The sequence below is a fragment of the Aricia agestis genome, chromosome 4, assembly GCF_905147365.1.
Source record: "Aricia agestis chromosome 4, ilAriAges1.1, whole genome shotgun sequence".
NCBI classification, from domain to species: Eukaryota; Metazoa; Arthropoda; class Insecta; order Lepidoptera; family Lycaenidae; genus Aricia; species Aricia agestis.
In genome coordinates this window covers 19389429-19411056 of record NC_056409.1, presented here as the reverse complement: position 1 = coordinate 19411056, position 21628 = coordinate 19389429, and the positions used below count along the sequence as shown (strand labels likewise).

At 36.2% G+C, this 21628-nt stretch overlaps 1 protein-coding gene across 1 annotated transcript; it reads left to right on the top strand.

The window, feature by feature from the left end:
* The first annotated feature begins 287 nt into the window (after positions 1-287).
* On the top strand, positions 288-19925 carry LOC121726583 (adenylosuccinate synthetase). The gene is made up of 10 exons (XM_042114000.1): positions 288-601; positions 10958-11060; positions 12860-12993; positions 13391-13536; positions 13908-14113; positions 14369-14523; positions 15087-15211; positions 16016-16142; positions 16816-16936; positions 18013-19925. The coding sequence occupies exons 1-10, from the start codon at positions 425-427 to the stop codon at positions 18063-18065; spliced, it is 1347 nt and encodes a 448-aa protein (XP_041969934.1). The 5' UTR covers positions 288-424; the 3' UTR covers positions 18066-19925.
* Positions 19926-21628: the final 1703 nt, after the last annotated feature.

Here is a 21628-nt window from a genome sequence, read left to right as displayed (position 1 = left end):
TACGGGGTTGTCAATTCATCCCCTATATTATTGAAACAAAACTGACGTTAGGTGTCCCTTATATTGGCTTAAGGGACACCTAAATTTTAGGTGTTGTTGGTGAAAACGGGCATAAATATGTTATCCTCTTAGGGACTTTTTATTTCAAGATTGGGAGGCGTATGATCGGAACCAAAACTTTGACGATGGTTTGGGCGATCAAAAGAATAAAAAAAATATATTGTCGTTGACGTGACTTTGACGTTGTCATTTGTCTATTAAAATGACATTTGACATTCCTGCTGACTGCAGAGTGCAGTCTGTCTTCGGCGCAAAAAATAGTTTTCTTTCACGCTTTTTGCGTTTTGAACTCGGTGCGCTGCGCGCATGTCTCGGTTCTTCGTATAAATATTCGAAGTTCACGACTTCGGGGAGTAATTCGACAATGGCTTCGACCAACAACTCGAAGCATTTCGACGTTAACGGCGAACTATCGAGACCTAGGAATATGGAGCCCACCAATAAAGTTACCGTAGTCCTAGGAGCTCAATGGGGAGACGAGGGCAAAGGCAAAGTAGTAGATCTCCTCGCTGTGGACTCGGACATAGTGTGCCGCTGCCAGGTATGTTGTTATTTTTTGCATTTATTACAATGTTAATAAGTCGAATTGCTTACACATTGTTGTCATTAAACGAACATGCGCGCGTTTTTAAAAGTGGTCTGTCGAGTGAGGTTATAATATTGATAGTTTTAATTCAAATATTTGTGTTTGAGATATAAACATGATTTGTTATTGATACTCTTCACGGTGAAATAGATGTTTTGGCGAGGCGCCAATTCCGAAGCGTTAGATTTTTTATTGTTTAGTGCATCTATAAATATTGAATTTGCCTCAGTTGCCTGCAAAATATTATGTAAGAAGTCTGTTTCACGCAGCTGAATGCTTTTATAATCATGTGACTTGTAACAAATGAGTCAAAAGGTAAATTATGAAAATTGTTTCTTTACTATGAAATATTTGGACTGGCACTAGGGTTCAACTGTACAGATACAGTAAGTAAGTGTTTCAACATAGTTTGTACTTATTATATGTGAATTCACATTTAAATATTGTACATTGTTAAATTATTGTTTATAAAATTTTCACCTCAAAACACATGACACCTGTCAAGTACAACTTTGATTCTCTGCTGTTAACTGTCAAATCTTCCCCTCACTTTCCGCAGATTTATATTTACAGAGAAATGTAAATATACACTTTGGTGTTGATGCTAATTGTGGAGTATTGCCAAGGTCTCACATAATGTCATGGCTCATTTTACACCATTACTTGTAAATACTGTTGTAGTTACAAGAAATTTAAATTAATAATTTTAAATGAAATATAAACTGTGATTCATTTTATTTTGTATAGTCTGGGAAACTGTAGATTTGGTTGTTTTATTGTCCTCACAGCTTGTCAGCTAATTACATTATTGCTTATGACTTATGAGCCATTATTCCATTCCATTAATGTTAATAAGTTGGTAAGGGGTTTTCATAAAATCAGGTAAAGTATAGTAAAGTTGTATGGCGTTTTGTAGAATAGAATAGAATAATATTTATTGCATGAAATGTTGTTTATAAAGGTGGAACAATAATATTATGGTGTATGGTGTAATGATAATTATTTCAGCATCTATTAAATTATTGGCTCAGGGTCAGATAAAATACATTTTATTTAATTAAGGACATAATTTATAAATGCATATCTACATTATTGTAATATTATTGTGATTGTCACATGTGGTTCTCTCTTTAGCAGAAATAAAGATGAAAAGCAAAACACAATATATAATAGGTCAGATTTTAGGGACAAAATGTCAGATTATCCTTTAACAATTTGTCACTTTGTCGCTCGGTTTTCTTTCTAAAGATTAACGAAAGTAACCCTCTTTTTAGGGTTTTTTATAGAAGAATACATTTCTACTGTAGAAAAGACACTTTGAAGGATTGACGAAGAGCATCTATCGGTACACATTTTGTCTAAAAATTAGTGTTCCTATTCTTTCGCACTTTTGCTGTAACCATGCCAAGATGCTGCTACCTGCTAGAAACCGGTGGCAAATCACGTCGCCTACAACAGCTTATTTAGTATGTTATTCTATTACTAGTTGACCTGTGAACTTCTGAATATCACTTAACAGTTAACTCCTACATTTTCTTACTGTATAAACTGTCCCTTGACTTCCAAGTTCCATGTTACATATTAATGATTTCAAGACTAAAATTTGGCAAATCGGTTCAGCCATTCTCAAGGTTTAGCGAGACAGCCGAGTCTAACAAAATTGACAATCATTTTTAAAAACTGAATACACGATGATGCCAAAATACATTTTTTTCCTGGGCTCGAAAGTACATATGTATCTTCATACCGAATTTCAGCAAAATCTGTTAAGCGGTTTGGGCGTGAAGACGGAACAGATAGACAAACAGATAGACAGACACACTTTCGTATTTATAACACTACTAGACAGTATGGACTTTGTTTCGACCCAGAATGCTCTACAATCTACATTCTACAAGGATAAATGAACACATCATTTCGTCAGTCTCATGATTCAGTGTCCACAAATTATCACATTGTATGCATGATGTTCGTTATAACCAGATAACTCGGCTTGAAACCAGTTAAAATGATAATTAGTAGGTTATAAGTTTATAACTGAGTCCAAGTGTCTTCATAGGACGCAATAAAATTGATAAGCGACGTCTGATGTTCCTACACGGAAGTACCAGCTATCTTGTTTGCAAGTGAAATGTTCCTATTGAAGTCGAAGTGCCGAATTTATATTTTTTTATGAGTGCAGGCCACTTTATTTACGTAAATTCTGCCGCCCCATGTACGAAGTCTGTGGATGCTGCCGCGGCCTGTGCGGCCTATTTATAAATCTGGGGCTGTAGCCTGTAAGCTTTCAGAAACTCGGCATGATTTTTTTTTATATATTATAACAACACGTAGAAGAAATCCATGCCCATACTAAAATTATCTCGAAAGTCTGTCTGTCTGTTACATCTTTACGCATCATAATTCATATCTCATCATATTTGGCACGAATTTGCAACTTCTCATTTGCAGCTACTAGAAAACCCACTCGTGCGCTTATTTCGTATTATAATATTAATTTTTTTACCGCTGGGGTATGTCATACCAAGTGCATACCCCACCTCGTACACGGAAGGTTAAACCCTTATTTTCCTGTTCTGAGGTTAAACCGCTAAACCCATTTTGATGAAATTTCACATGCTGATAGTTTGAGTCCCAGGAATGGACACAGGATACTTTTTATCCCGGAAAAATGTACGGTTTTCGTGAGCTAAAAGAGCTTTTGCGCATCGGAGTTGCGGACGTCGTCTAGTACCTATCTAATAAAAAGTTACTCTGAAAAGCAACACCGAGACGCAACTTCGTTTGAGCAGGAATTCGGTTATTGCGCTAAATGGGTACGAAATGCGTCTCCTTTCGTGTGGTAAACCGTTATGCCTTTAAGAGGATACAACAGGGGCTAGAGAAATGAAAAAAAAGTACGTGTAATATCTATAGCTGTCTCCCTTACCTCAAGCCTATACCGCAGAACGCGATAGAGACAACTGCAGAAAATCCAGAAAATCAACGATTCGTTGTCCCCTGATTCCTTCTCCAAAACTTAACCGATTTAAGTACTTTTTTCATTAAAGATTAAAAAAAGGCTTGAGCTGTGTTCCTATGTTTTGCTTTTTTTGTATAATCTAGCCAAATCTGTTTTCTGGACGTTTGAAGACAGTGGAAAATCTGGCCATTTTTTTGGGTTTTTGAACGTTCATATCTTATTTAATAATTAAATTATGAAAAAAAAGAAAACATAGGGACATTGTATTAGTGGCCGTAGATATTCAGGAAAAAAATTATAACTCTACTAGCATTATCCAGGAAGGAAACAGGGGACAACGTTTGTATGGAAAAAAGGGCGGTGTGGAATCCTCTTAACTAGAGCTTTAACCAAAATGAGTTCAATTGAAGCTTACAGCTGAAAAGCGATAACATACAGACACACTGACGTATTTTATATTTATAACGAGCTTTAGCCCGCGGCTTCGCTTGCGTTAAGGAGTATTATTATATACAAACTTTCATCCCCTATTTTACTCCTTGGGGTTGGAATTTATCAAAATCCTTTCTTAGCCTTCGTCATAACATCTACCTGCATGCAAAATTTCAGCCCGATCCGTCCAGTGGTTTGGGTTTATCTCCAACTTTTGAAAAAAAAAATTCTCTGACTTCATACTAATCTGACCTATACTACATAGGAAAATCGTTACAACTTCTAAACTATCTGACTTAGGGCATTAAAATAAAGAATTTATTTAAGACGAAAATCTCTTCTATCTTTTTAAAACAAAAAAGAAACAGTTTAATGCGCTAGATTTTTCACAAAAAGCCAATAATAGGTAAAAAAAAACACTTTTTTTTTCTTAAACTTTTGTTTTTCTATGTTTAATTCCATGAAATTTATAACATATTGCCTGTGTGAGCGTAGTCCACAAGTTTAGCTATCAAATGAGACCTTTTTTATCTTCATAGGATATTTACATGAGAAGTACTGGTCAGATTAGTGTGAAAGCCCGAAAAAAACTAAAATAGCTGCCATTTTACAACCGCGCCTTGAGAGAAAGAAAAAATATGAGAGCCAATTTGTCGATAAAATATGCCACAGATCATGACATTAAAGGATCGGACACCGGTGTCGGGACACATTGTATATAGATAATATGTATTAAATATTAGCATAGTGTCTGGAAATTTGCAAAATTAAAACAAAAAAAAGTATTTTTAAATATTCGTGATAATAACAATGTCAATGAAACTTTAATATCCTAGCGTCCTCAACAGATAATATTATTCTGTATGTCTAGACTCTAGACGTATTTTCGATAACACGACTGCCGCACTCAAAGACGAATATTCAATGTTAATTATGTATTTAATTGTAATTAAAATAAAATAAAAAAAATTATTCATCATTAAATGTCTCGATTGCGGTAATTAGCAGTGTATTATGTTTTATGAGTTATAACATGGAGTTAGAACCGGAATCCACTCCTAGAACCAGGTTATACTGTCACTAACGCTGTCATCATACAAAAACGTCTTTTTTGACAGTTCTCCTTTACCAGCAGCGCCCCCGCCCACGTTCATTTATAACCTTGTTGGACCAGCTGTCATCTGTCAATTTCCCCGGGCAAAGTTAAAGTTAAAGTTAAATTTACCTTAACTATAACCATAACTTTGACTTTAACCACGCGTCTGGTGCAACCCAACTTTACTTTTCGCCAGTGTGCAGTGCAGTGAAACAAAAGTTAGGCGTACTAATGAGCGGTATCAGGAGATCAAAGCTCGAACAAAAATGAAAGGCAAAGAAACATTTTGCGTCAAGTCTATTACATTTGCTTTATCAATCTAATAATCTTTGAGTACCTATTGTGTTTTGCGAAGACATTAAATACATGTGCCGTTTATAGGTAGCGTTTAGCTGTTTTGGCAAATATTATGATCTACAGTCTGTCAAAAAAGTCATGAAATTAAAAAGTGGCAACATCGTAGTGTCATCCATTTTTTAGGGTTCCGTACCTCAAAAGGAAAAAACGGAACCCTTATAGGATCACTTTGTTGTCCGTCTGTCCGTCCGTCCGTCTGTCAAGACCCTTTTTCTCAGGAACGCGTGGAGGTATGAAGCTGAAATTTATATCAATTACTCAGGTCTACTGTCCCTTGAAGCTGTGAAAAAATCAAACTTCTAAGCCAACGCAATCAAAAGATACAGCCGTTTATGCCGCAAATTTTCGACACTTGCAAGGGAATCAAAACCTACAGGGTGCTTCCCGTGAACTCAGAATCTTGAAATTTGGTACGAAGCAACGTCTTATAGCATAGATAAAGGAAAAATTACGAAAACCATAAATTTTTAGTTACATCACATAATATATATTTTTTTAATAATTTTAAACTTACTACCCATTTCCTCATAAACGCGTAAAGGTATTAAATTGAAATTCATACCAAATACTCAGGTCTATAATACCTTTAAGCTGTAACAAAATCAAACTTCTATGTCAACGCAATCAAAAGAAACAGCAATTTAAGCTGCATATTTTGAAACTCGCAAGTACTCGCAAGGGAATCAAAACCTAAAGGGTACTTCCAGTCGACCTAGAATCTTGAAATTTGGCATGAAGCAACGTTTTATAGCACACATAAAGGAAAAATTCCGAAAACCTTAAATTTTTAGTTACATTACAAAATATATATTTTTTAATAAATATAAACTTATTACTTTTTTCCTCATGAACGCGTAGAGCTATTACTTAAACGATAAAGAGATCTTTGTCTTAAATTTATGCTCCTCCATCTTTCCCCATTGTAATGTTATGAATTTCATTTTGCAATAAAAATACCATAGTTATGACTCGATTGTCGTAATGAACGAACTTTGTAAACCTTGCAGGTTTGTACGGAACCCTCGGTGCGCGAGTCCGACTCGCACTTGGCCGGTTTTTCTTAGATTGATTTGAAAGGGATGACACTACGATGTTGCCACTTTTTAATTTCATGACTTTTTGGACAGACTGTATGTTATATTTCATTATTTTCACTAATCACTACATAGACACAGTTCACAGACCACAGTAATGTGCTAACCAAGTATTACTTACTCGTCATGACTCAATTTCAACTAAAATAGTAAAACAACATGTTGTGAAGAAAAATAAAATATATTGTTCCTATGTTCAAACTTCGAAATTCATTCAGTTAAGAGTTTAAGACTTAATGGTGGTATGAGGTACCTATCCATCTAAAGGCCCTCTTTATATCTTTAAACGAGCAATATAATATTATAAACCGAGGAGTTAGCCCGAAGAACAAGGAATATACTAAAATCCAGCCATCAAACACGAATAAGAAAATGAATTTTTAATATTGGCAACATTATTCTACTGATTGCGGTACGGGGATGTTGTAAATGAAATTAATAAGAAGTCTAAACAAAGCGAATTCATAGAAATTCAAACGGTAGATTAAAGTCATAGTTAAAGTTCCCAAGATAAAAAGCAACATTAATAAATGTTTACTTATAAAATGTAAAGGTTTCCATTGTCTACGTGAGAGTTTACTGTTTAGGGGGTTAAAAGGCAGGAGATTTAGATATTATAATAAAATCAAAATCTCTGTCTCTCTCTCTCTCTCTATCTCTCCATAAGATATTTGAGATTACAGAAGGAAAGAAATCCATACTAATATTATAAATGCGAAAGTGTGTATGTCTATCTGTCTGTCTGTCTGTTACCTCTTCACGGCCGAACCGCTGGACCGATTTTGCTGGGTATGGACTATGGAGATACCTTGAGTCTCGGGAAAGGACATAGGATACTTTTCATCCCGGAAAAATGTGCGGTTCCCGCACGACAAACGAATTTTGGCGCAACGGATTTGCGGTCAAAATCTAGTCAATGATAATTCTTATTCCTAAGACCTTTCTGAACTTTCGATAGTTAGCATAAACTCGAGTAATTTTCAAAATTATGAGAATCGTATTTGCTTATTGAAATGACAATGTTTTGGCAACGCGGTTTCCTAATCGCGAAAGCTAGCGAAAGCCATGAACGATGTTATTGTGGAGCAAAATAGAGATCCAATGTCGAGATATTTTCGATTTGATTGCATCGGAACAGGCCCTCTAGCCAAGACGTTTTCTGTCTATTGCTTCTTAATAGAATCGCCGATAAAATGTATGAAATTGACTTAATGAGTCGAATGTGAACTTTATATTATTGAACGCTTAAGTATATTGCATACATTTTGATCGGCGATTCTATAAAAAAGCGATAAAGAAAACATCTTGGCTAAAGGAGCAGCTAACGAATTCTATTATCTCGTGCAACCTTGGAGCGTTTTGCGACACGGTACATAATATTATTATTAAAATGACAATGTAATGTATATTATAGAGAAACGTTATTTAATTGAAAATGTACTGTCGGTACATAAATCCCTATAAAATCTGGAATAATATAATTATAATTATAAGAAGAAAATATTTATACTTAGCTTGTCCAAAAAGAGTAGACGCTACGAATATAATATCTCAATGAGTAATGACGCTGAACATAACTTTAAAGTTTTAAAAAGGTACAAAAACCTTATTATTGCAAATAAACGATGTGTCAGAGGCCAGAGCGTTAAAAAGTGAAAATACATTAAGTTTTTTGTTTTTTGAAAATAAATTAATTAAAAAGTTACCATTAATTTTCTATGTCTAATTACGTAGGGTTTACTTGATAGTTGATAGACAGAGAAGACTAGAAGAGACATGCACGGGTTAGATGTTAAGGGCTGAGGCTAGGGTTGCCATCACCTTTATTGCCGTCGCCCGGTCTAGCATGACAAAAATCCGAAATATGGCTATTTCCATGGACACCCATTAAAAACTATTTACTATTAGGTCCCAATTTTTTCAATAAAAATTTGTAAAAATTTAATTGACTTAAGTCCTTGAAATCGTACTTGATTTTGATCAAAGAAGAAAGAAAGTGTATATGCTTAGCGAGTTTTTATCTTTACTAGAGATCGCCCAATGGTCGAAATTCGACCTTACTTGCAACGACATTAGGACTACTACCTATATTTTGTAAAAAATATTGACTTCATCCTACCTTCATCATAGTTTTTTTCAATTTTTGTCTCTGGGACTCAGCTGATCTCAGACTGGCCGTTTAAGCATTGTCTAATAGTATCTAAAATTAAATATAAAAAAACAATGATCCATTTTCAATTTGTCAACTCGTTGTCAACAGACTTCAACCATAAATAAAAGAGTATAATTCGTATGTATAGGCTTGTCACTCAAAAATCTGTCATTTTTCCTAGTTGTAGTGTCGTAGTGTGTGTAACGTTTTATTTGTTAAAAATATATATTATAAAAGCATCATTTTAAAATAATATTAGCTCGATGCACTTCTTCTCCATATGAACTATAAATGTGCGAAATTTCATGCGCCTACGTTTCTTCATTTTTCGTAAAAAGGATAACAAAGTTTTTCTCTCACGTATAATATATAGATTGCTGCCTGGCTAAAACGTTGGATTTCTCTCAACAAAAGTCTCCGGATTTCACCCGGACACTTTTCAAAAACCCGGCCGCGCGGTCCCCGGGGCCCGGACGCCCTTCAAACTAGGACAAATCCGGGGAAATCCGCACGGATGGCAACCCTAGCTAACCTACCTAAATATTAAGCTATTGTATATAGCTTTTATCACGGGCTTTGAGCGCGGTGATCGAATCAAGAAATTCCGTAACGAAAAAAACCTAACATTTTTCTAAAAATTTTGCCTAGTTCTAGGAAGCCGCTTTTCTCTTTACAGTATACAATAATGTAGGTGAGTTGTGAGTGACAGAAAGGAAAGGTCTGTTCATTATGTCCTTGCGCATCTCAAAATTTATCTCTCCTTTCGTTTGTAGTAATAACTTTATCTTATCATTTTATTGCTGTAACTAGGTCTCATAAGTGCAACCAGTGCACTTGTGAAAATGATTGATGTGGTCATCAATAATTTTCACAAGTTCACTGGTATAATTATGTTAAAATCATAAAGTTAATATACCTAGCGGAATAGAGCAACAATCTCGAGCTGTCAAACGACACCAAAATTGGTTTTCATCTGTGTGAAAAATATGTGTACCGTATACTTACACAAGCATGATTAAACATAAATTCTATGAGATTAAATTGTCAACGTGCGGCCCGTGCCGACTGGACGTCAAATAAAGAGTGCTGCTGTCTTAAAGTATCACACGTCTCTTTTTACCACTCAGTGTTACTGATAGTGACATCTCTCTTGCTCAGGCCTTTGTTTCTCTATTCCGCTTATATATATATTAACTTTATGGTTAAAATACTTATGAATTGAACTTTTATTTGTTGAATTGTATAAATATAAACGAGCTAGGGATAACACAATTTGCCAATATTTAAAATAAAATTTAGATAAAATTTATCAAAAGCGCATGAAAAGCTGGAAAATCTATTTTCACTACCTTTTCTTGGCCCATAAAACAGTTTTGGCAACCGTGCAGTCAAGCTCAAGGCCATCGTAATGCTAAGTACTCACATACGGTTTTGCTCGATCGAGCAATAACGTCGAGCAAAACCCGCGGCTCGGGATTTCGTCCACACTTTCAGCATTGCTCGATAGTTTTATTTTAAATCGATATATTTAATTCCATCGAGCCGGCTCGATGCGAGCCTTCGAGCTGTGAGTTTTGCAGTCCCCACAGTAATTATTGCTTGATTTGGAGTAAAACTATCGAGCAAAACCGCATACAGTGAGTACTTAGCATTATATGTACCTATTTATGTGGTAAAAATTACGTCACAATTTTACAGTACAACTTATTTAATAATAACTTGGCAGTCATGGTTAAAATTGTAGACAATTTCAATAAACCCGAAAGACGTTATACTCTGTCGGCTGTCGCTATTCGCTATTTGATGATATTTCATTTTAAAATATTATAGTGATAATAATAATTTATTTGTAGCGAGTCCTACAGCGCACAATTCGATAGCAGTGTCAAAGCTTCCAAGAAGCCTGAACTGTGAAAAGAACCCAATGGCATTCTGCTTGATCGAGTATTAAGCAGTAAGCACCTTCGAAGAGATCTTCCCTAATCCCTTAGGGATCGATGTTTCCACTTATTTTCCTAAATTAGCCCGTTGTCAAAGTGTGCGCAATTTAGGCCTTATAGGAGCACCGCGAGCGACATAAATTGTTTGGATGGAGAAAATTCATTCAGCTAAGACATTTTTTGGGGGTATGTCACAAATAATACTTCATAAAATTGTACCGCCACCAATAAAGTTTGAGAACCCCTGTCCTAAATTATATGTATTGTTTTTTTTTCAGGGCGGCAACAACGCTGGTCACACCGTGGTGGTGAACGGCAAGGAGTTCGATTTCCACCTGCTGCCCAGCGGCATCATCAACTCCAAATGCTCCTCAGTAATTGGTAAATTGATGTTTAATTACCAGTAGATAATAGACATAAATGCAACTTTATAAGTAAAAAAAAAGCTATGTTTGTTTACTACTAGATGTTACCGCAACTTTTTTTTGTGCAGAAATTCGTATAAAAAGCAAAAATTGGACAGTAACAGACAGACAGGTTGTCTCTTGGTTTTTTTAATGAAATAAGGGGGCAAACGGGTCACCTGATGGAAAGCAACTTCCGTCGCCCATGGACATTCGCAGCATCAGAAGAGCTGCAGGTGCGTGTCCGGCCTTTTAAGAGGGAGGGTAAGGATGGAAAGGGAAGGGAATAGGGGAGAGTAGGGAAGGGATTAGGGTAGGGGATTGGGCCTCCGGTAAACTCACTCACTCGGCGAAACACAGCTCAAGGTAAAATTAAGACTTCAGTTGATGCGAGATATTTCGCTGTCTTCATAAAGTCTACACTGTCTAGAGCCATTCTCAAAGCGTTCTCTGCAAAGCCCTGGTTCTCTGCAAAGGCATTGTAGGGATCCGCCTGTCTTTCCAGAGACAATATGGATTAGAATATCATCAGTTGTATCCTACGAATAATAAAAGCTAGTAGTTTTTATTATTATTCGTAGGTTGTATCATAATATAAGCAACGAATATATGAGCACAATACGACCCAAGAGTTTGGGAGATAATTCAACAAAATACAAACAATATTCTTCAGATTTATAATAATAGCATGAAATACAGACTTGATTTACCTTCTCCCATTAGAGCCCACGCAACAATCGAGATATTTTACAGGATGTTTTAGAAACAAAAATGTATTTTTGCTTTCAAAACATGCGCGATTCAAGAGGATGAGTATTTGATTGTACTTTAATCTTTAAGTACAATCAAATACTCATCTTAAAGTTTTAAGTTCGTGACATTCAAAGTCGGCGCAGAGTGTAGCAGTGCGTGCGTCGATGAGGGTTGTCATGGGAATTTGTTATCAGCTCGATTTGCATGCTGCATGACCATGTAAGCGGGAGAACAGACAAGGAAATAATATATCATTTTGTCCCTAAATTCTGCCAGTATTTCAATTCTTACCCATTTTACTACGGCCAGCCAGCAGGTTTTTTTTTGTAAATGAAAAAAAATCTGTTAGTGCTTACTGCTTAAGTTAAGGTTGGCATACACATTTATTTCAAACAAAACACACCCCGTATGAACCACCTTCAGTTTGCGATAAAAATACATTGTTTAGCTTATCGGCCCCGTTCGTTATATAAAGCAGAAGGCAATTATAATTGTAATGTCTGTGCCGGCTGTACCTCGTAATGACTGGTACGGCACAATCATTGCCAAGGTTGTTTCAACTTTTTTAAATCACGTCATTTTGCGCATGGAATTCACATTTTTATGCTAATAAGTTGTTGGTGGATCTCTATGATATTCTATTATAAAAACATCATTGAGTGGATCTTCTATATTCGCTATGTTAGTTGTTAGCCGTTATATAATTGTAGCTGTTTAATCAGCTATGATTATGTTTACCTTATATGCAATAAAGCAATCAAAGCATCTGAATATTTGTCAGTTATGAGTTGGTCGCTAAAATTGTATATTTAATTGTTGAAAAAAGTTGCCACCAAAAGTTGAAATGTCAAGAAATGAATACACTGTTGACTTTGCGGAGACACGATTCGCGAATCCGAATAAATAGCTTCAAGTAACCCTTGTTCCACTCAGCGCACTCTGATAAAAAGTGAAACGACTTCTCTGTACTAACAAAATGGAAACCAGCGTCACTTATTTTATAAGTAACTTTCTAAATTCCAGGCAATGGGGTGGTGATCCACCTGCCGGGTCTGTTCGAGGAGTTGAAGAAGAACGAGCTGAAGGGCATGGAGAACTGGCAGTCGCGGCTCATCATCTCCGACCGGGCGCACCTGGTGTTCGACGTGCACCAGCAGGTCAGTGCTCCACCCCCTGTGTATACACCTGGAGCTGCAGAACGAGCTGAAGGGCATGGAGAACTGGCAGTTGTGGCTCATCATCTCAGACCGGGCGCACCTGGTGTTCGACGTGCACCAGCAGGTCAGAGCCCTACCCCCTGTGTATACACCTGGAGCTGCAGAAGCCAGAACGAGTTAAAGGGACAGGGCAGTCGCGGCTCAGCTTTCTAGAACATTTTGGAGTTGCAAAAACCAAATGCTTCGTAAATGGTAAAGGAAATTTGCATTTTACCTCCAGGGCTAAAGGAGCCTCATTTGCAATGCCGAATTTCGACTCTGTCGACAACGCCTACGTTTGTCCTTGAATCGCAAGCTTTTGTGTGTTTTGCAAATGAATAGCACTGTATATTTTCAGGTTGATGGTCTCCAAGAGGCGGAGAAGGGTCAGAACTCGCTCGGCACCACCAAGAAGGGCATCGGCCCGACATACTCCAGCAAGGCGACCCGCAACGGAATCCGGATAGGAGACCTGTTGGGTGACTTCCAGCAGTTTGAGGAGAAGTGAGTTGTTGAGTACAATTTTACAGATCTAATTTGATCAGTAAATAAATCATGTTTTGTGTGTAACGTCATCGCAATGACTATAGGGGAGGTTTGCTTTGCAATGCAAATCTTAAACCTTGCTCAAGAATTTAATACTGCGATTTATGCTCGTTTAGATCTGATCCAACTGTTGTAAAGGACAACAGAGTGCAAAAAACGATGCTATAATATTTTCATGTCAAACATGTGTATTGTGTATGAAAAAAAACCGTTAAATAAAATGAATAAAATATTATGTTATAAAGAAAATGAACTAACCACCAATTTAGTACGGATTGACATTTTACCATGATTTTAATGAATCGCATCTACTAATAGCCTGTTTTCAGGTTCCGTACCCTCACTGCGAACTACAAGAGAATGTTCCCGTCCCTAGAGGTTGATATTGAGAATGAGCTGGTGAGGTACAAGAAGTACGCTGAGGATATCAGACCGCTGGTGAAGGATACCGTGTCGTATCTACATAGAGAGATCGGTGCGGGGAAGAAAGTGCTCGTTGAGGGCGCGAACGCCGCCATGTTGGATATTGATTTCGGTATGTATTGATGTTCTCGCTTGTTATGTTATTTATTTTAATATTTTATTTGGTTTCTGACTTGGAAATATCTTAATTGATTGACTTAATAGATTTGAATGAAGCTTATAAACAAGTTTTACGGGATAATGCTGGAAATCTGGCTACTGTATTTTAGGGTCCCTTAAATAAAGAAGCTATTGTCTTGAAGCTACGAGTTACGACCATAATTTCCCTACTATAGTCTCTTAACTAGTTAAGTATATATTATGACAGGCACGTACCCGTACGTGACGTCATCGAACTGCAGCATCGGCGGCGTGTGCACGGGGCTGGGGCTGCCGCCGCGCCTAGTGGGCGACGTGCTGGGCGTGGTCAAGGCGTACACCACGCGCGTCGGCGATGGGCCCTTCCCCACCGAGCTGCACGACGTGAGTACACACACTAACACACACACAGGCGTAACGTCACAATTATAGGCAACGAATGACGCAGAACAAGAGACGTACATACGCAATACGCATGTCAAACGTGCACGTGCACACTTACGGTACGTGTGCGTACAGACTGCGTACGTAAATCAATCAAGTGACGTCATTGGTCAGTAGAACTGTTTCCTAGTAGCAATTACGAAGTATCTTTATTTTTTTAACCGACTTCAAAAAAGGAGTAGGAGAAGAATTCATTTATTTTTTGCGTATCTGTTTTACAATAATAGGTCTTATATGGTTTTTTGTTATAATATAAGGTTTTTTGTTGTACTAGGTATTGTTCAACTTAGGGAATAGTGCAAGTTTCATCAAAATTGGTTCAGTAGTTTGGAGAAAAGGAGTTTTAATTCTCAATCACGTACAATTTTGAAGTCGGTTTTATCTTTTTAAAATAGAGTTATGTTTTTTCTTTTTGGTACTAGGAAGTTTATCTAGTGTGTTTTTAGGAAGTTTATGTACCGGTTTACGTGGCGATAATTGTAACAATTTTCTATACGCAACAGGAGACGGGGCGGCTGCTACAGGAGCGCGGGCACGAGGTGGGCGTGACCACGAAGCGCGTGCGCCGCTGCGGCTGGCTCGACCTCGTCGTCGTGCGGTACACCGGCATGGTCAACGGGTACACCAAGTGAGTAGTGGGTGACATTAAAAAAATTCAAATTCTTTTTATGCGCGCAATAATATTTTTTTTATATTATAAAGATTATTAAGATTTTTATAAACCCACGCCGGTTTCGGTGACGACGGCCGGTTTCATTGAAACCAGGCCAGCTACGCAGGAGTCATTTTATAGTGCCCAAGTGTGTGCACAGTACACAAGAGCACACTCTATTCCTTTACTCTCATAACCCAGTGGGACGGAAGACCGACACGACCGGCGAGAGATCAGGCGCAGGACCGACTTTTTACATGCCCATCCGACGCACGATCATCTTACTTGTCAGACAATCAGTTGATCAGCCTGCATTGTCCTAACCAAACTTGGAAATAACAATATGTTTCCAACGCGGGAATCGAACCCACGACCTCCAAGTCAAGAGCCGCGCTATTTACCAGTAGACCACGGAGGCGTTCTTATAAATATCATAAATGCGAAAATATCTGTCTTGTCTGTTCCCTCTTCACGCTAATCAGCTGAACAGAATATGATTTGTATAGAGACACTTTGAGTCTCGGGAATGGACATACGATACTTTTTATCCCGGAAAAATATGCGGTTCTCGCGCTCCATTGTGCATTGTTATAATACAATAGTGTAAAACACTGTGTCAATAATAAGAGTTATAAATAAAATAAGTTCAGCCGATTACGAAGTTTATTTCCAAGTACATATACAACAAAATTCGTAATCCATACTATTTTCATACATTGATGAATAGGAGAGCTTTCAATATTTTTACTGTATTGTTAATTATTGTATTATCCATTACAGGATATGTCTGACAAAACTGGACATTCTGGACTCGCTGCAGGACATCAAAGTGGGCGTGGCTTACAAGCTGAACGGCAAACAGATCAATTATTTCCCCTCATCCATGACTGAGCTAAGCAAAGTCGAGGTATGTTGTAACTTGTAACTCAATACTATTATTAACTCTTGGTTGTTTTGAAAAGTTGAGAGTTATACAAAACAGGTGACAATTATAAGCTACTAGATGTACCGCGCGGCTTCGCGCGCGTAATTTAGGAATTTCACGGAAAACGTACTTTTTCCGCAAAAAATAGCCTATGTCCCTTTCCACGTGGTCTATTCTTCGTGTGTGCCAAATAAAAAAAAAATTGCTCCAATATTTCTCAGCAACTTCAAATGATTTCCCCCGTTTTTTCCACATTTTCCTCTATTTCTTTGCTCCTATTACTCTTAGCGTGACAAAATATAGCCTATAGCCTTCCTCGATAAATGGGCTATCTAACACTGAAAGATTTTTTCAAAACGGACCAGTAGTTCCTGAGATTAGCGCGTTCAAACAAACAAACTCTTCCTCTTTATAATATTATTAGTATAGATTCTGTTTTCAAACTTTGCTGAATGTTAACGTGAATAAAGCCTTTGCATCCATGGTAGTATTCTCAGATAGTAAGAGTTATTTAATTAAATAAACTTTTTTTTTAAATTTCAACAAAAGTAGTTACGCAGCGTATTACTATTCAAGGTCCGCTGTCTTTATCGTGTAACGTTAAATGTTTTCTTAGTAAGGGTGATAAAGTTTGATAAGATTAACCCATGTTCAGGTGGAGTACGTGACGCTGCCGGGGTGGGGGTGCAGCACGGCGGACGTGCGCGAGATCTCCAAGCTGCCGCAGGCCGCGCTCAACTACGTCAAGTTCATAGAGAACTACCTAAACATACCAGGTATTGTGTTTTATATCACAAGGATAAAAAAGAACATAATATGTGCGGTATGTTCTCCGCTTGTGTTTTTTAAAACGAATGTGTGTGGTGTTTTTGTGTACGTCAGTGAAACTGTCTGCGATTTTTTGGCCGTCTGATTGTTACCGCCGTCTAAATCGCTGAAAGGACCAGTGGCGGATTTACCAATAGGCTAAGTAGGCTGGAGCCTAGGGCGGCAGATTTAGAGGGGCGGCAAATTTAGCCCTATTTTTTTATCTTACAGAAATAAAAAATCCCACCAAAAACATTTCTTGTAAAATATTGCCGAGACGACCACATAAGGTTTATGTTGTATATGTACTTGGAAATAAACTTCGTAATCGTCTGAACTTATTTTATTTATAACTCTTATTATTAACACAGTATTTTACACTATTGTATTATAACAATGCACAATGGAGAACGGGGAAAATATATAATAGAAAACGCTGGCTATCAAACGTCATTTGTCAATCCTTGTTTGTCACTTGTCAGATCCTTGACATAGAGTAAAGCATAGCGCAATAATTATTAGTGTTACCCTAACAGTTTACACTGTGAAAAAGATATGAGATCTCATGTAGAGACAATTAGCTTCTGAATCTACACGGCCTAACTCTACTGACCCTAACTTAAACAATTTCTACATATCAGTAAATATGTAAGGTTTCGCCGTTTCACTACCGCACAGGGTGACACCTTGTGTGGTCGTCTCAGCAAAAATTTTCAAAAAATGTTTTTGGTGGGATATGATAGTGAACTAAACTAACGTATTGAATTTCAAAGATCAGTTATAGGGGGCGGCAAAAATTTAATAGCCTACAGGCGGCAAATTTGTAAATCCGCCACTGGAAAGGACTGAGACGCTGTTTGATAAGGAGATAAGAAGGTCCAACGAAAGGACAAAGTTTAGTGTATAGGAACCAAACACCGCACAATCCATGAATCGACAGCTAAAATCGCGGGAAAATGCATGGTTTCCGCATTATCAATAAATGCATACAGGAACTTTTCAAGCACTTCTGTATTAAATAGGTGAATTTTTAACTCTTTTCCAGTGAAATACATCGGCGTGGGTCAAGGCAGGGAGTGTATAATCAGCGTCGACTAACGTCGCGGTGTACTTAGTTGAATTACTACGGTAACTCGTTCATACCAAAATGTGTCTAAGTGTGGTACAAATATGGCCGACATTCGCATACATAGTACAGTCAGCATTATATTAGTTCTATTATAGATTTAAGATAGTTAATTTTATTGACAGTTAGCTAATATTGCGGTAAAAAGTCCGTTTACCTATAGATTTGTCTCTCTCCTATTAATTTTACTAAGGCGAGGTGTGAGCGAGATGGCAATATTCCTTTTGTGCTGAAACGGGAAGAAATTAGTTAAACGGACTAAGATATATTTTGTTTATAATGCTGGCTCTACATCACTCTTTGCGTATCAGTATTTAGTTTTTTTATACAATATATTATACAAATCAGGGCCTTGTCCAGTCCGCTAAAACATATTTTTATATATAATTTTTTATAATATTTGTAATAATGACATATTGAGCTATTTCTATTTTGATCATGCCTGTACTTAATATCATAGTTGTATATTAATTTTATTTGTGGTATATAAAATATACAATTTAAAATCTTGTTTTTTAAATAGCTGAATGTTAAATCCCAGTGTCCTGAAATGTAAATCAGCCAATTTAATTGATTTTTGAGTAAATAATCTATTGTTATTTATCAGAATAATCATATTTTAATTATATAACTAACATTTTTGGCTAAAAATATTGTTCAATGGCAAATTATTTAGTCAACGACTATCAACTTTTATAATTACACTTATTAGGGCTCAGATGGTCAATTATTTTTTCTCTAGCTGTTAGGGTAATCTGTACTTTTAGAACTTATGTCCCTCGTAATGAAAATTGTTCTCGAATAAAGTTTTCTTATGTTTTATTATAGCTGTTTACGCGTTCTTTATTACTTATTATGAGCAAATGAGTATAAATAGACGCAAATCAAACAAGTTTTGAGTTTTTTTTAATATTTGAGTTTTTTTTTGTATTCAACATCGGCGTTAATTGGTTACGTGTTTGACACTAGCCAAACCGCGCTATCGAATGAATACATTTCTGTCAAAAAATCTCTGAAAACAAAAAAAGTAATTTGGCTAACATTAAGGGTGTATTGGCTAATGCAAAATTGTTTTACTTGAATGCTCACTTGTTCGTACTTATATTTTAAAATTTGGTTGATGGGTGCTTAAGACAGATTAAAGTAAGGTTTGATAGCAATAATAAGAATCACGACTGGCCTGGTTCCTAATAATAGTTTATAAACAAACGACTATATTTAACAATTCAATTGAAATACTGTTTTAAAGCCTGTGCGCGTTCAAGTAGTTTGACCAAATATTATGGGTCTAACATTTTTCGTATCCTTAATTTGACATATTTTTAATGCTAGTTATGTGATCAAATTATTTGACCCAATGGTGTTAAGGACTGTACATTAATTACTTAAGCTTTGAATTCATAAAAATGTTTGATGCACAAACCTAAAACTATTGTTTGAAAAGTGGCTACTTTATTATCGTAAGAAATGTTGAGTTCTTAATCCAATTCATTTTTGACCAATGTAGATAAATTTTATGTAAAAATTTGAGTCAGTAAATTGCGTTTTATAAATAAAGCTTCAAAGCACACTTAAATCTGAGAATACATCCACTTTACATTTCGAATAAAATTATTTGTATTGATAAAGTTTTCGTTACATTATTTTTTTAATAATATTTCGTGTATTGTGTTTTAATTTTTAACCGACTTCGTTAGAAGGCGGGTTATGTTTTTTATACTAAAACGTCCCATTCCAAGCCTATGTCAGCTTATAAAGTTCGTTTAGCTTCAATGTGTATGTGATATTATTGTAAATATTACAGTTACAAAATAAATAATGGTTTATTCTTATCATTTTGTTTTATTGTATGAAGTTTTCCGCATAAGAGAGAAGGGACAAAGGACCGATTGACATGGGGAATCTGCCACTTTGCCTACTCTGCCATAGAAAGAAAACCTTTCTATACTGGCCATGCCAAGCGTGACTCTCATGAAAGTAAGATTTTGTGCGTCGCAATAGCAACAATGAGATCTGAGTTTTTCATTGACACTACACAAGCGAAAAATTGACCTATCAGGTAGGCAACATTATCGTAAAGTGAAAAGGCTCTTACGCTAATAATAATATGCTTTATAAAATAGAAACTCCATATTTACTGATAAATATTGTTTTTATTTCACGTCAAATATTTTCTTAAAATGGCATAATATTGAAGTGACACTTATTACATGCAAAGTATTATTACAACAATTTTATTTGACAAATATTATGTTATATAATAATTAGTATTTCTTCAATTATAACACTTCATTTTACATTAAGTACTTATATATTTTCTTTTGTAAATTAGATTTCAATTAAAATAATTTATATTTACATAGTTTAAATTCGTGATTTTCTTTTTAATTTAGGTATATAATATTTTTATGGCCGCGACTACATTACATTACGCCGCTTATAGCGTACTAATCATTTGTAACTCACAAATAGCTAGATAAAAGCCGAACTTTGTGAGGGCTCGCGTCGTCGCACCTTGACTGACTACACGATAACACACATTTAAATAAAAATTACTATGTTAAAGCACAAAACAATAGGCGTGATAGTTTTTTCGTAAAGTGTACCACAAAATGTATAGGTTGTGGGATGTACTAGGGCTCGATTCGCTCGCCCTAATAACCTAAAATAGCCATTAAGATAATATATAAAAGATACAAAATTCAACCACCATCTTTATTTGAATATGCAGCAAACTAAATTTGTACTATGTGATTATATTTTGAAAATTCTATCTACAGAAGTGGGTACACGCATTTCTTCATTCCATTTGACCTACCGCTAGTGGCGTAGTGACTCTAAATAATAAGTATACGTTAACGTATACAATGTATTAGTATAATAACCTATGTATTAGATTTAAGCGAGGATTAATAAACTGATCGTTAACCGGGAATGTAGTCTTATTTGTCCCAACGTCATAAAATGTCCCTGTACTCGCATACGAAAATACTGCTGTCACTTTCTATTGTGTGCCAATTATATGGAAACCATAAAGTTAATAAACCTAGCGGAATAGAGCAACAATCTCGAGCTGTCAAACGAAACCGAAATTGGTTTTCATCTGTGTGAAAGATATGTGTACGTATACCACTTACACAAGCATGATTGAACATGAATTCTATGAGATTAAACGTCAACGTGCGGCACGTGCCGACTGGACGTCAAAAAAAGAGTGCTGCTGTCATGTATCACACGTCTCTTTTTACCACGCAGTGTTACTGATAGTGACATCTCTCTTGCTCAGGCCTTAGTTTCTCCATTCCGCTAGGTATATTAACTTTATGATGGAAACAATATATTCATGCGCGAGTGAAAGACAAAAGGCGATTGGTCAATGAACAATTTTCCACACAACACTCTATTTACGTGTAATGATTATTATTATTCAAATTGAATAAATTATTATTTTAATATTCAACAATAAGTTTTTAATATTTATTACATTTGCATTCTTATGTAATTGTAGTCTTTTGAACCATTTTCGATATTTTTC

What these genes read in the sequence shown, in the direction of transcription:
- LOC121726583 (XM_042114000.1), top strand. Translation starts at nt 425, where the DNA reads ATGGCTTCGACCAACAACTCGAAGCATTTCGACGTTAACGGCGAACTA. An exon ending in TCCCCACCGAGCTGCACGAC is followed by an intron (nt 14,524 to 15,086) that starts GTGAGTACACAC and finishes TATACGCAACAG; the next exon opens with GAGACGGGGCGGCTGCTACA. An exon ending in CTGAGCTAAGCAAAGTCGAG is followed by an intron (nt 16,143 to 16,815) that starts GTATGTTGTAAC and finishes ACCCATGTTCAG; the next exon opens with GTGGAGTACGTGACGCTGCC.